This window comes from Colossoma macropomum, unplaced genomic scaffold (genome assembly GCF_904425465.1).
Source record: "Colossoma macropomum unplaced genomic scaffold, Colossoma_macropomum, whole genome shotgun sequence".
Lineage (NCBI taxonomy): Eukaryota > Metazoa > Chordata > Actinopteri > Characiformes > Serrasalmidae > Colossoma > Colossoma macropomum.
The window spans coordinates 39,912,430-39,924,405 of record NW_023494788.1 but is presented as its reverse complement, the minus strand read 5'-3'; the positions used below and the strand labels follow the sequence as shown (position 1 = coordinate 39,924,405).

Below are 11,976 nucleotides of genomic sequence, written 5' to 3'. Positions count from 1 at the left end.
TTATTATAATAATATTAATAACATTAATAATAACTATTTAAGACTAATGTGTGTTATGGTATCATGTGTTTGACTCTTCTCTAAATGTGCCCAGCCTGGTGTGAATGACAAAATAAGTAAAACATTTTTTTCAAGTGTGTGGTTTTTCAAGCAAAACCAAAAGTGCGAAAAACGTCCTTTTGGTTACTGAGGCTGTTTAGCATCATTTAGCTCCAGTAATACAGAAGTCAATAGAAAGACCCTACAAAGTTGGGAATACATGGTTGTGTGTGTCAGGAGGTGGTGGTGTAGAGGAAGTTATGTGCAGGTTATGACCTGTTCGAGGTTGTAGAGCAGAGGGGATTATTTGCATGCAAATTGTCGTGCATAATTTGATTGAACCGATGAAAGGAGGAGGTTTAGGTATTATGTTATATGGTAATATGGGGCATCACGTCATAGACTGTTAATAATAAAGCCATTCTTTGATTCAGCTGTCCACCAAATATGACTTCTGTCATTTAATTAGCCTAATTTACAGTATTTCCTTTTGTTTATACTAGTATGAATCAGCTGGAACTGGAATAAATCGGAGTTACCTGATGGCTCAGGACATCTGAATCCACTGAACATGACTGGGAGAAGGTTATAAGTAAATCAGTGATTCCTCAACCTGCACACCAGCCACACTGGGTCTGTGTAGTCCTGCAGAGAAGATGAGATTGAAATGTGCGGTGAAACAACTGGGGGGATGGTAACGAATCTAAAAGAACGGACTTAATTGCGTTAAAGTATACATTACAGCCCTGGAGGCTGAAAATATGAAATCTTTGGACTCTAATTAAGTCCTGACACCATATAAAATCTCTCCATGTAAAATAATGTACACATGTTTAAGATTAACACATATGTGGATCATCTTGCAATGATTTACTGCCCTTTCTCCGGCTGCTGTTTACATCCACGTCTACTTCCATATTCTTATCCTTTAGATTCCCGCAGCAAAGCCCCGAACCCTGCAGGCTGCTTTTAAGAGTGAAAGCCCATTGAAGTCTTTGTTTGGACACTCTGAAGCCCTGATTAAGAGCTAATAGGTATTAAATGAAAGCTTGGACCACAGCTCTCTTGGGGCCACTCATGATGGGATAATCATGTTCATCCCCACTAAAATTACAGCTGATTGTTTTAGCCATTATTTTGCTCAACTTTTAATTTCTTCTCTCTGAAGGATCATTGCACTCGGTAATTGCAAAGATCTGCCCTTGTAGGCTGTGTGTCACCCACTCGACCTAGAAAATCCAATTTTGCTGGACTTGTTGGAGCAGGTCATTTTTGGGCTTAGAGGATTGAAAGGTGGTGAAGATTATGGAATCTATAAACCACAACAGAGTTGTGTCTTGTTTTTTGGGGCTGTGTGTTTTCATAATGGTGAACAGAAACAGACTTTCAGTTAATTGTTATGTTAATTAGTTTATCATAATTGGTTAATTAGTTAATTTCCTGCTTATCTGGTTAATTGGTTATACTGCTGTCTAACTGGTTAATTGGAATGCATATGGACTGCTGTTTTAAGGCTATTTGTTTACAGTTCATAATATTTTAGTTGGGGATCAAGGGTTCTTTAGTAAAGGCAATGGTTCTGTTTAGAACCATGAATTCCATATTGGACTATTATATGGATTATAATATATAATTATAATTCCATATGGTGCTTAAATAGTTCTAACAGTTAATATTATTATTATTATTATTATTTAATAGTTTAATGTGTTGTATATGACTCTAAATAGAACCTTAAATGACTCTATATAACATTAAAATGGGTTCTTCCATGGTTACAAGCTTGACATCAAAACAATTGCAGAACGCTTTTTGGTTCTTTATAGAACTCTTATCAAAAAGGTTCTATTTGAAACCGTATACGACACATTCTCCATCATTCTAAAGATGGCTTTCACCGTGTAGAGAATAATTTAAGCATGAAATGGTCTGTATGGAACGCGTTGTTCTAAATAGAACCATCCCCTTTGTTAAAGAACCATCTTTTAAGTGTGTACAGAAGATTTCTCTCATCTGATTATTATAAATAATATTTTTAGTCTATTTAAAGTTGGCAAAATAGTTAAATGGAGAGATTACAGCCAAAAAACAGCATCATATTTTTAGCAACCTTCTCAAAAATATGAATTCTGGTCGTTTCGTTGTTGATATTTGTTTACGCATTTATTAAAATTGTGTGACCACCGCTAACGAGTTCGGCGCTCTCGCGCTCTCCTCGTCAATTTCTCGCGCCACCATCATCATCCTGCCCTCGCGAGGCGAGGGAGGGAGAGAGGAAAAGGAGAAATAAGCCTATTTAGTGACTTTCCACTTCAGTGGCCTTTAACGCAGGACGGGAGCTGACGGGCTGCGTCGATCACGGCGCGCATCATCGCTCACTCCGCCTCCGCTGCTCCTCCTGCTGCTCCTGCTGCTCCTCCCGGCGCCCGCGCGCGGAGATAATCGGGCCATTAGAGGCGCGGGATTAATGCGCGGGATTAATTTGTAGCCAATTACGGCCAGCGGTGGAATATGAATGCGTAAATAAAGCGCTGCGTCTGCGACGTATGGAGGGGGGAAGGAAGAGGAGGAGGAGGAGGGGGGGTTAAGAGCAGGGAGGCGCGTGACATTAACGTATGGGGGGGTGTGGTGGGGGTCCTAGAGGGGAGCTGGGGGTTGGTGGGGGTGGTTAAACTCCCCAAAAAGGAGCTGACCAAGAGGGGAGATCACCATCCATTCCGTGAGCTCTGAGCTCCTGGAGCGGCGGGAGCGCGCACGAACAGGTGCATCCCTACATTCTACACACACACACACACACACACACACACACACGCTCAAAGCAGCTCGCGAGCGCGATGCCTTCGGCTGAGTGAGAGCGAGAAGAGGGGAGCGCGGGGCGGAAGCCATGAACCGGGATAAAGCGCAGGCGGGAGAGCTGTCCATCGACCCGCCTGCCCAGACCGCAGTGATCGTGGCCGCCCCTACCGAGAGCGCGCCGGACGCACGCGGGGAGAAGCGCGAGCCGCTGCCGGCGGCGCCTCAAGGCGACGGGCGGGACGGAGCCGCGCGCCACGAGGCGCCCCCCGCCGCCCACCGGACCACCTCCTTCTCAGTGCTGGACATCTTGGACCCAAACAAGTTCACGAGCAAGAGGCAGCCGGTGGGGCGCGCGGGCTGCGAGCTGGCGTACGGCGCGGAGAACCGGGACGGGCTCAAGGTTCACTCCGAGGAGTACGAGGGCAGGAAAGCGTCCGGGATTTTCAGTAAGTGTTGCTCTGAGCTGGAGTCGCCGTGATTTTCCCAAAAAGGCCCAAGAAGGGGGCGCTGAGTAGCAGCAGGCCTGCTCGAGCTCGGCCAGGGACCCGGAGGGAAAGTTGTAAAGTGGCCGGATGTAAAGTTGTAAAGTGTAAAGGTGTGAAGTTTGTGGACGCGAAGTCTGAAAGTTAAGCGGTCTGAGCTGAAAATATAGAGACCAAACCGCTCTTTAGAGAGCGGAGGGAGCTGGGAATGAACTGGGGAGCTGAATCAGGTGCTGGAGCTCCGCACACCTGCACTGGAGTTCAGACCCTCTAGACAGTTAGGCTGCGTCCTAAACCGACTACCATAGTTCACTACACTCTCAGAAATAAAGGTACTAAACTGTCACTGGGTCAGTGCCCCTCTTGTCACTGGGGTGGTCCCCTCAAGGGTCCATCTCAGTACCTTTAGTCAGGGAACATAACTGAACCATAATCCACTGAAATGATATGTTCTAAGCTGTACTGACTCCACACACCCCGTCTCGTCTCCAGGCTTTTATTTTACTGTTCTGTTTAAAACATTCGGTTATGAAAAGGTACAAATACGAACTTTTCACCTGGAAAAACTTATTTAAGGATCACAATCAGACCTTAAAACCACTGTTGTACCTTTGAGGGAACATTTACATTGTTTGTACCTTGATGAACGAGAAATGCACCAAGAGAACCTTTATTTCTGACAGTGTAATGAATGCACTTCTAATGATGGCTGTGCTATTTTTGACGTGCGGTTTTGGACGCAGCCTCGCACTTTGGATTGGGCCTTGATCCCACAGTGTGATGAGGGCCATATTAATGACCTATTCTCAGATAATTGAGCTCCTCCGTTAGTCTGGGAGGCGGAACTATGGGAACCCAGCGCCACATGAGTGCATATTCTGTGTAAAGTTTGGACTGATTGAATCCAGACCGGCTGGTTTTGGTGAAAATAACACGTCATTGTTTTGACATTTGAATGCTGAAGGAAAGCGACTGCATTCAGAGTCTGCGTTCACAAAATTAGGGAGTTGTTCTGGTGGGGGGGACACTGGGGGGGCCCTATCCTGGCCATCTTTTGGAGTTTTTAGAGTCTGCTGATCGATATCTTCCTTAATAAGTATAATAGGTTTAAATCGTGTAATTATCCGAAATTTGCCCCTATAATTTAGATGTTGAGGAGGAGTTTGCAAGCTGCCTGAAAGAGATATACTCAGTTCGATAATAGGATATCGACCTGTCCACTGTGGGCCGGTCTGCCCCATTATCCAGGGCCGCGTCCACGCTGCAGTCAGGGATCGAAGGACTTTAATTGTTTTTTCTTTGGATGTTGCATAGCTTTGTCTCACGTCTGAATGGGGGGAAATGAAGAGAAGTCATCCTGCATGTGGGCAGCAAAGCCTGCGATCAGGTCCTTAAATCTGCCAGCCTGTCCTGCCTCGCGTGGGACAAGGTCGCGACTGATTGGAGGAAACGAATGAAAAAAAAAAAAGGAAATTCTCTAAAAATGTTGTGATAAAAGTTTCTACCAATATTATTAAACTGAGGATTAAACACTGATTAGACTGGAAAAAAAGCGGCAGGAACAGATGAAGCACTTTCGACTTTTCTTGAAATTTTAAATTTATTGAAAATTAAAATTAATTCCAGATATGGAGCCAATTTACTGAACTATTATAGTTCAACACTTACAGGAAAAATTATTATAATTTATTATTATTATAAACCTTGTCTAGACGTTTTAATAAACGTTAAAATGATCTTTGATGTTAACGTTTCGTGACGTTTGTTCATATACGGAAAAGCATAAAACACATTTGTTTACATTTATTTATAAATTGCGCTCGTGCAGTTGAGAGGAATTGTGGACCAGTGTTCAGAATTAAATTCATACTGGATAAAAGAGCTGTAATAGAGCAATATTAGCCTCTTAGACGTCACGTTTACATTAAATACATTCTGTCTGAGAGACTGAAATATGACGTGCTTATGAAATCTGAATCACGTGCATAAAGAACTGCTCATATTTGAGTGGCATCTGAGTTTGCATGCATGCGTTTTTGCTTTGAGCGGAGTTCAGACCTGTCCCGCTCTGGCCTCTTACAAGCAAAACGCAATTTTTCCGTTTATTAGGATAAAATATGAATATAAATATGGATATGAAGTGAGTGGTAAACGTCAGCACGTGTTGTTTTTGAATTGAGGAAAATAGACTGGAGTTCAACCGGACATCTCATCTGATCCCAATCACTCATTTGACTGTAGGGGTAAAATAATGCATGAATGTTGAAATATGAATATTGTTTTGGATTCATGTGGAGCAGATTAGGACTGAACGAATGTTAGTTTTGCTAGTAAGTAAATAAATTAGTTTTAATATTGAGCCGCGTCAGTTATAACACGCACGTGCTCGGTTTACTGTGGAGTAAAATATGAGAGAATATGAGCAGAATATGAATATGAAATTTGAGTGTTTGATTTAATAATACACGCCCCGAAATCCTGAATCTGTGATCAATAAAAGGAGCAAATCACGTTTTTTACTGGGCAAAGTTTATTATTGAGCCAAACTCGCGTGAAGCACTTTATTATAATGCTGTAATAACCAGATATGAATATGCGGACTTCAGTGACCTGACGTGTTTTGTTTGGTCAAACAGAGGACGGCTTCGTGTTCAGGTCCGAGCTCGAGCCCGAGCTGACGCGCGGCAGTCCCGAGGACGGCGATCTGCAGGAGGACGCGTGCAGCGAGCTCAGCGACGGCGGTGCGCTCGCGGCGAACGGCGACGACGACGGCGAGCGCGAGGAGGACGACGACGAGGCGGCGCTGCTGAAGAGCGCGAGCCCCGAGAGCGGCCACGCGCACACGCACGGGACCGCGAGCCAACAGCAGCAGCAGCAACAGCAGCAGGCCAAGCCCAAGAGGAAGCGCTCGGGCTCGGACTCCAAGTCGGGCAAGCCGCGGCGCGCGCGGACCGCCTTCACGTACGAGCAGCTGGTGGCGCTCGAGAACAAGTTCAAGTCCACGCGCTACCTGTCCGTGTGCGAGCGCCTCAACCTGGCGCTCTCGCTGAGTCTGACCGAGACGCAGGTCAAGATCTGGTTCCAGAACCGACGGACCAAGTGGAAGAAGCAGAACCCCGGCGCGGACACGAGCGCGCCGGCGGGCGGGGTCGGGGTGGGCGTCGGAGGGGGCGCGGGAGGGGGCGCGGGCGGAGGACCCGGCGGGCACGGCGGCCTCAGCCCCCTCAGCCACTCTCCGCCCATGAGCGGCCACCTGGCCATGCACTCCGGCTACGGGCCGCCCGCGCCGGGGGGGCTGGTGTGCGCCACCCAGCTGCCCTTTCTGCCCAGCCACGCCGTGCTTTCGCCCTTCATGCTGGGCTCGCAGACGTACGGCGCGCCGGCCTTCTACACGCCGCACCTGTAGGTGCGGGGAGAGGAGCACGAGGGCTGGATTCAGGGGCTGATGGGGCAGCAGATCGTTTAGGACAATGAAGTGAACGAGCTCAAGTTTCTGAAAGCGTCCCTTATTATCTGATGGCCCAGAGTAGCTATGGATTCAGCTGTGATGGGACAGTCAGGTAATAAGGGACCCCCATGCCACCCCCCCAAAATGGAAAAGGCTTCAGTTTGTTTAGTCTCCTCTATAATGACTAAGTCTATCTGCATAAATCCAATACAAACATCAGCTTAAACTGGAACGAATTAGACTACATTTAAATGGTCCCTTATTACCTGAAGTCTCATTTATACCCGAATCCACCCGAAACAGGTACAGTCGTGTGCAAAAGTTTGAGTACTCTGTGAAATTTACACGTTTTGGCGACTTTCTGAGTGAAAATAATAGATATTCTCTACAGAGAGCTGCAGCTTTTAATGCACTATTACTGCTTATTTGCTGAATTTACATTCAGGGAAAAAATAAAACATGATGTGTCGCCTGTGCAAAAGTTATGGCACGTTATATTGTTTCCCAATATATTGAACTTAGAAATTAAACAGAAATTTTCCATTAAAATGCAATATTTAATTGTGTTCACTAAAAAGAACTGGACTTATTTTCAGTTCAAAATTATTAAAACGTATTTTGGCTAGGGGTGTACAAACTTTTGCATAGGACTGTAGGTCTGGGGGTGGGTATAGGTTATATGGGACACTGTGGACAATACAGGACCCTCAATTATGAAGCCATACTGTCGTTGAGTTCCAAACTAAAATGTGTTCATAATTGAGTTCATTTATTTACACCGTTTTTATTATGTAGAATATTCCAGTGTGAAAGAGAAATGGTGTAAATAAATGAATTCGGATTAAATTCGTTTTTAAGTGTCCTCTATTATCATCCGATGGCCCCGACCTCCTGAATCCCCCCTCTCTGGTGACTCCAGCACTCCTCGCCCTGTCTGTCCTCTGCCTCTGTCCGCGGCTCTGACTCTGAGGCTCTTCCCTCTCCCAGCTTCCTCCTGTAAAGACACTGATGTGCTGACTGACTCAGACACTCACTGAGCTCGAAAGCTCGCCGGACAGTCGAACGAGGAGAAATCTGATTTCGCTTTTCCTCGTTTCGCAGATTTTCCTTTAAATTCCCAGAATGTTTTCCCAATTTTGAAGCATCGAAATGTGCATATTTTTCTCTGGGTCAAACTGTAAATACTCAGTTATCATGACTATATGTTTAGGCACTCATTTTGAATGCAGAGGCAAAAAAAAATGAAAATGGAAAAAAAAATAGTCGGGAATTAGTGGGAATAAAACTAATTATGTATCAGAATCTTCGATGAGCTCGTCTAACTGAAATGTTGTGGAGATGAATCGAATCGTAAAAGGTTTATCTGGGACTTTTTAAATGTTTAGGATTATTTATTTCAGAATTTACATGATATTTCATTGTTTGTTTAAAAAAAAGTTTAAATAAAATTGCCGATTTTTAAGAAGCGATTTTTCTGAATTTCACACTTTGCAGCCCACACTCATATTTAAATACCAGTGTCGATATTTACACTGATTTGATGCATTAAGCATTTGTACTTTATTATTATTAATATTATTATTATTATTATTATTATCATTACTTTCGTTTTTTTGTTTGTTTTTCAATTTTATATATTTGGCGCAAGTATTGATCATTATTAAGCAGATCGATGCGGTTCTTTTTAAATATATTATGATATTTTATTTAATGCTGTATGTGATTTAATGATTTAACGAAGAAAGACCCCGAATTTTCCCAGCCTTTATCTGGAGATCATTTCACTGATTTAATTATTAGTGTATTTATTGATTAAACAGAGATCAGATCTGCTGATGAGCTGAAGAAAGAATGGAAAACGAGTGTGAAGTTTGAAGTGAACTGAAATTGAAATTCTGATTTAGTGTTTATAATTTAGGTGGAATATTTGTAGTGATTATTTGCGTTAAGCAGCGCTTTGATGTCTGTAGAGGTTCAGAGACTCAGCAGGCTGATCTTCTCTTTATCGACTCCTCATTTCATCTGGATAGACAGATTTATTTAATCGTTGGTTTAATGAAATGCAGTCGTTAACCGCAGAGACTCGGTGAGCGACCACAGATACAGGCTTTATTATAACTAACACCTCGTATTTCCGTTTTTGACGTTTTTCAGTTTTTGACATAATTTGAAAACGCCTGTTACTCTTTACATTGTATGTAAATTTCATCATGAATGGAGCAAAAGAAACGACCCCAAATGACACGGAGAAAATTCTGGTTCCATTGACTTACATTAAAAGTAAAGTAGGTTTTTTCCTTCTCCTGTAAAGTTACCATTTTGGAGATACGAGTTGTTCTTCCGACAGCAGCGATTTGTTATAACTTTATTCAACTACACTGTAAAAAGTGGCTCATCTGATCTACTTAAAAATCATGTTGTAACGAGCAACTGAACTAATTTAATTCAGCTCAAAAATTACACTGATTGTAAGAATCGTTCGTTCAAATTGTTTATTTAGGTTGAATGAAACTAGTTAATTTACTTGTTACAACATGAAGTAGTTCTTTAAGTAGATCTGACCACTTTTTACAGTGTACGATTACAGTATGGCTGCTTCTTTTTAAATAAATAAAAATAATAATGTAAATAGTGCTCAGATATGTGGGGGATTCTACTGTTTTTCTTGTTTTTGAATTTGGTTTGAAAAGATGTTTTTTAACGTCGATGAAATTATTATTCACTCATGCACTCTGAAAACAAACGTGTTAAAAACTAATTCTGTCTCTAACTGGACAAATCAGTGTGTTTATTTGGAGACGACACATTTTATGTGACTTTAACACAAAATGTGTTGAAATATTTCTCTGTTCAGATACGGGAAACATATTCTGTGTTACTTTTAATACAATCAGAAAACGATACAACACATCGTTTCTAAGAGTGTGTTTAACTTACCTATTCTAGACTTTTTCGATAAGAGCTGCTATTGGATTATAGCTGAGTGAAACTATTGAGACGTCATTTATCAGAGCCAGACGGAGGCTTTTTCTGACCAGTCGAGTCAGTGAACTATCCCACCAATACAGGTGCATTAATCTGTTATTAAATTAATGTGTGCGATCATTCGTTATAAATGTGTTACTTAAAGTATATGCAACAATTTGGCCGTAGTATACATATATATATATATATATATATATATATACACACACACACACACTTATATACATATATATATACATACATATATACATACATACATACATACATACATATTTTACAGAAGGAAAAATCATACTTTACTTTTAATGTAAGTCAATGGAACCAGAATTTTTTCCAAGTCATTTTGAGCCGTTTCTTTTGGTCCATTCATCATGAAATTTCCACACAATGTAAAGAGCAACAGACACACACACACACACACATATATATATATATATATATATATATATATACATATATATACACACACATGCACACTCTATGCTTCCTCTGTAGCCGATTTAGAATATTCCAACCTACATTCAGACTTAAGAACCTGCAAACTTCTGCACTAGTATGAAAGAGTAACTATTCTCAATACTACGGACAAGTAATATTCAGCTACACAAACCCTTCAAGCAGTGTCCTCTTCTCAATAAACACTGAAAATGTTTTTATTTTTTCTTTCATCCTCCATTAAACCAGAGAGACTCATATACTTATGAACAGCTTTCTTTCAAAACTCAAATGGAACAAAACAAGACTGCAAGTTCAAAAGGCACCACAGCAGACTTTAAGGTTTAGAGTAGACAGACAAAACATAAAATAACATGCACCCAGGACAAAAAGCACCTTGGAAGAGGTAGAATTGAATAATGCACTGACCAACATGGCAACCATCATATGAAACATTATGAAGTTAAATTACAGTAATATATCACTGTTGTTGGAAGAAAACCTGATATCTCCAAAATGGTAACTTTACAGGAGAAGGAAAAAACCTACTCTACTTTTAATGTAAGTCAATGGAACCAGACGTCTTTCCAAGTCATTTTGAGTTGTTTCTTTTGGTCCATTCATCATGAAATTTACACACAATGTAAAGAGCAACAGGCATTTTTAAATTCTGTCAAAAACTGAAAAACAACAAAAATGGAGATATGAAGTTTTGTTCAGACAGCAGTGATTTGAGTATTTTAAAAATGACAAAAAAATGACAGTTTATTACACAGTTTTTTCTTGAAACCATAAGTTAAATCATGAGTATTTTAGCAAACAAAAACAGCACGGCAAACATTTTTAGTGTAGTCAAACCTCACACTTGCTACATAATATTTACAATCCAGTATGAAGTTTATAAAATCATAAATTATTAAAAAAAACAATATCAAGAAGTATAAAATACTTGTCCAGCTACAAAAGTTTCAGAAAAGTTGTCTGAAGACGCATCTGCATTATTTTGACACTTCAGTCAGTCCGATGCTTCACAGTGCTGAGGACAGGAGTCTCACTGCGGCTCATTTAAACGCGTAGTTAAACTGGTTTGCAAATTTCTCGTGTTTCCTCTTGTCCAACTTGTTCATGACCTCCGCTGTTCGCCTCATGGAGCTCCTGCAAAACAAACAGGTTCAGCTTCTCAACATGGTCGACAGCATAAAGAGCCCAACTGAATTTACTTTTCATGCTTATTTAAAACCTGACGTCTCGCTGCTCAGTGCAAGTCAGTTCTGAGAGCAGCTGGACAGTTACTTACTTATTAAAGACCTTCTTTTCCAGCCTTGAGCGAGACGTGTTGGCAGTTTGTTTCAGGTCTGTGAGGTTGGGGTGCTTCCTCTTCTTTCCCTTTCCTTTACCAGCCTTTTTTCCCTTTCCATACGTTCTCGAGGAGCCCAAATCTTCGCCTGTAGCTGCTTCAATCTCCCTCATGAGCTCTGGATCACGCCAATCTGAGCCAAAATAATAATAACATAAATAAAAAGCTGTTTTTAATTGTGGAGGTTCATTAATACACACTGACCAAACAACACAAATATGTTCCTCGTACTGGTTCCAGCATTTCGGAGTATTGTTTTTCCTTCATTTTATGAAGTCAGCACTCACACATGTACTGAGGATTCAGAATAGGTTCCGTTTAGAGGCGGGTTCCTCCACCTTACCATGAAAATCATAAACCATCCTAACAAATAAAAGTGTACCAAGTTTGTTTTTCTACTCACACAAACCAAGTGGTCAGTGAGTCGTCCTCTT

At 41.6% G+C, this 11,976-nt stretch overlaps 2 protein-coding genes across 3 annotated transcripts in view; one reads left to right on the top strand and one right to left on the bottom strand.

Annotated features, from left to right (window-relative positions):
• Positions 1–2,923: 2,923 nt before the first annotated feature.
• nkx1.2lb (NK1 transcription factor related 2-like,b) lies at positions 2,924–6,723 on the top strand. The gene is made up of 2 exons (XM_036567915.1): positions 2,924–3,281; positions 5,954–6,723. Exons 1-2 carry the CDS (start codon positions 2,924–2,926, stop codon positions 6,721–6,723), a joined length of 1,128 nt encoding a protein of 375 aa, XP_036423808.1.
• Positions 6,724–10,448: 3,725 nt separating this feature from the next.
• Positions 10,449–11,976, bottom strand: part of uvssa (UV-stimulated scaffold protein A) — a 40,088-nt gene continuing 38,560 nt past the window's right edge. For both annotated transcript variants that reach the window (XM_036569338.1, XM_036569339.1), the window contains exons 13-14: positions 11,483–11,675; positions 10,449–11,340 (exon numbers count right to left, since the gene is read on the bottom strand). In XM_036569338.1, coding sequence (XP_036425231.1) covers positions 11,247–11,340; positions 11,483–11,675 — 287 coding nt within the window. In that variant the 3' untranslated portion in view covers positions 10,449–11,246. The remainder of the gene's footprint in view (positions 11,341–11,482; positions 11,676–11,976) is intronic.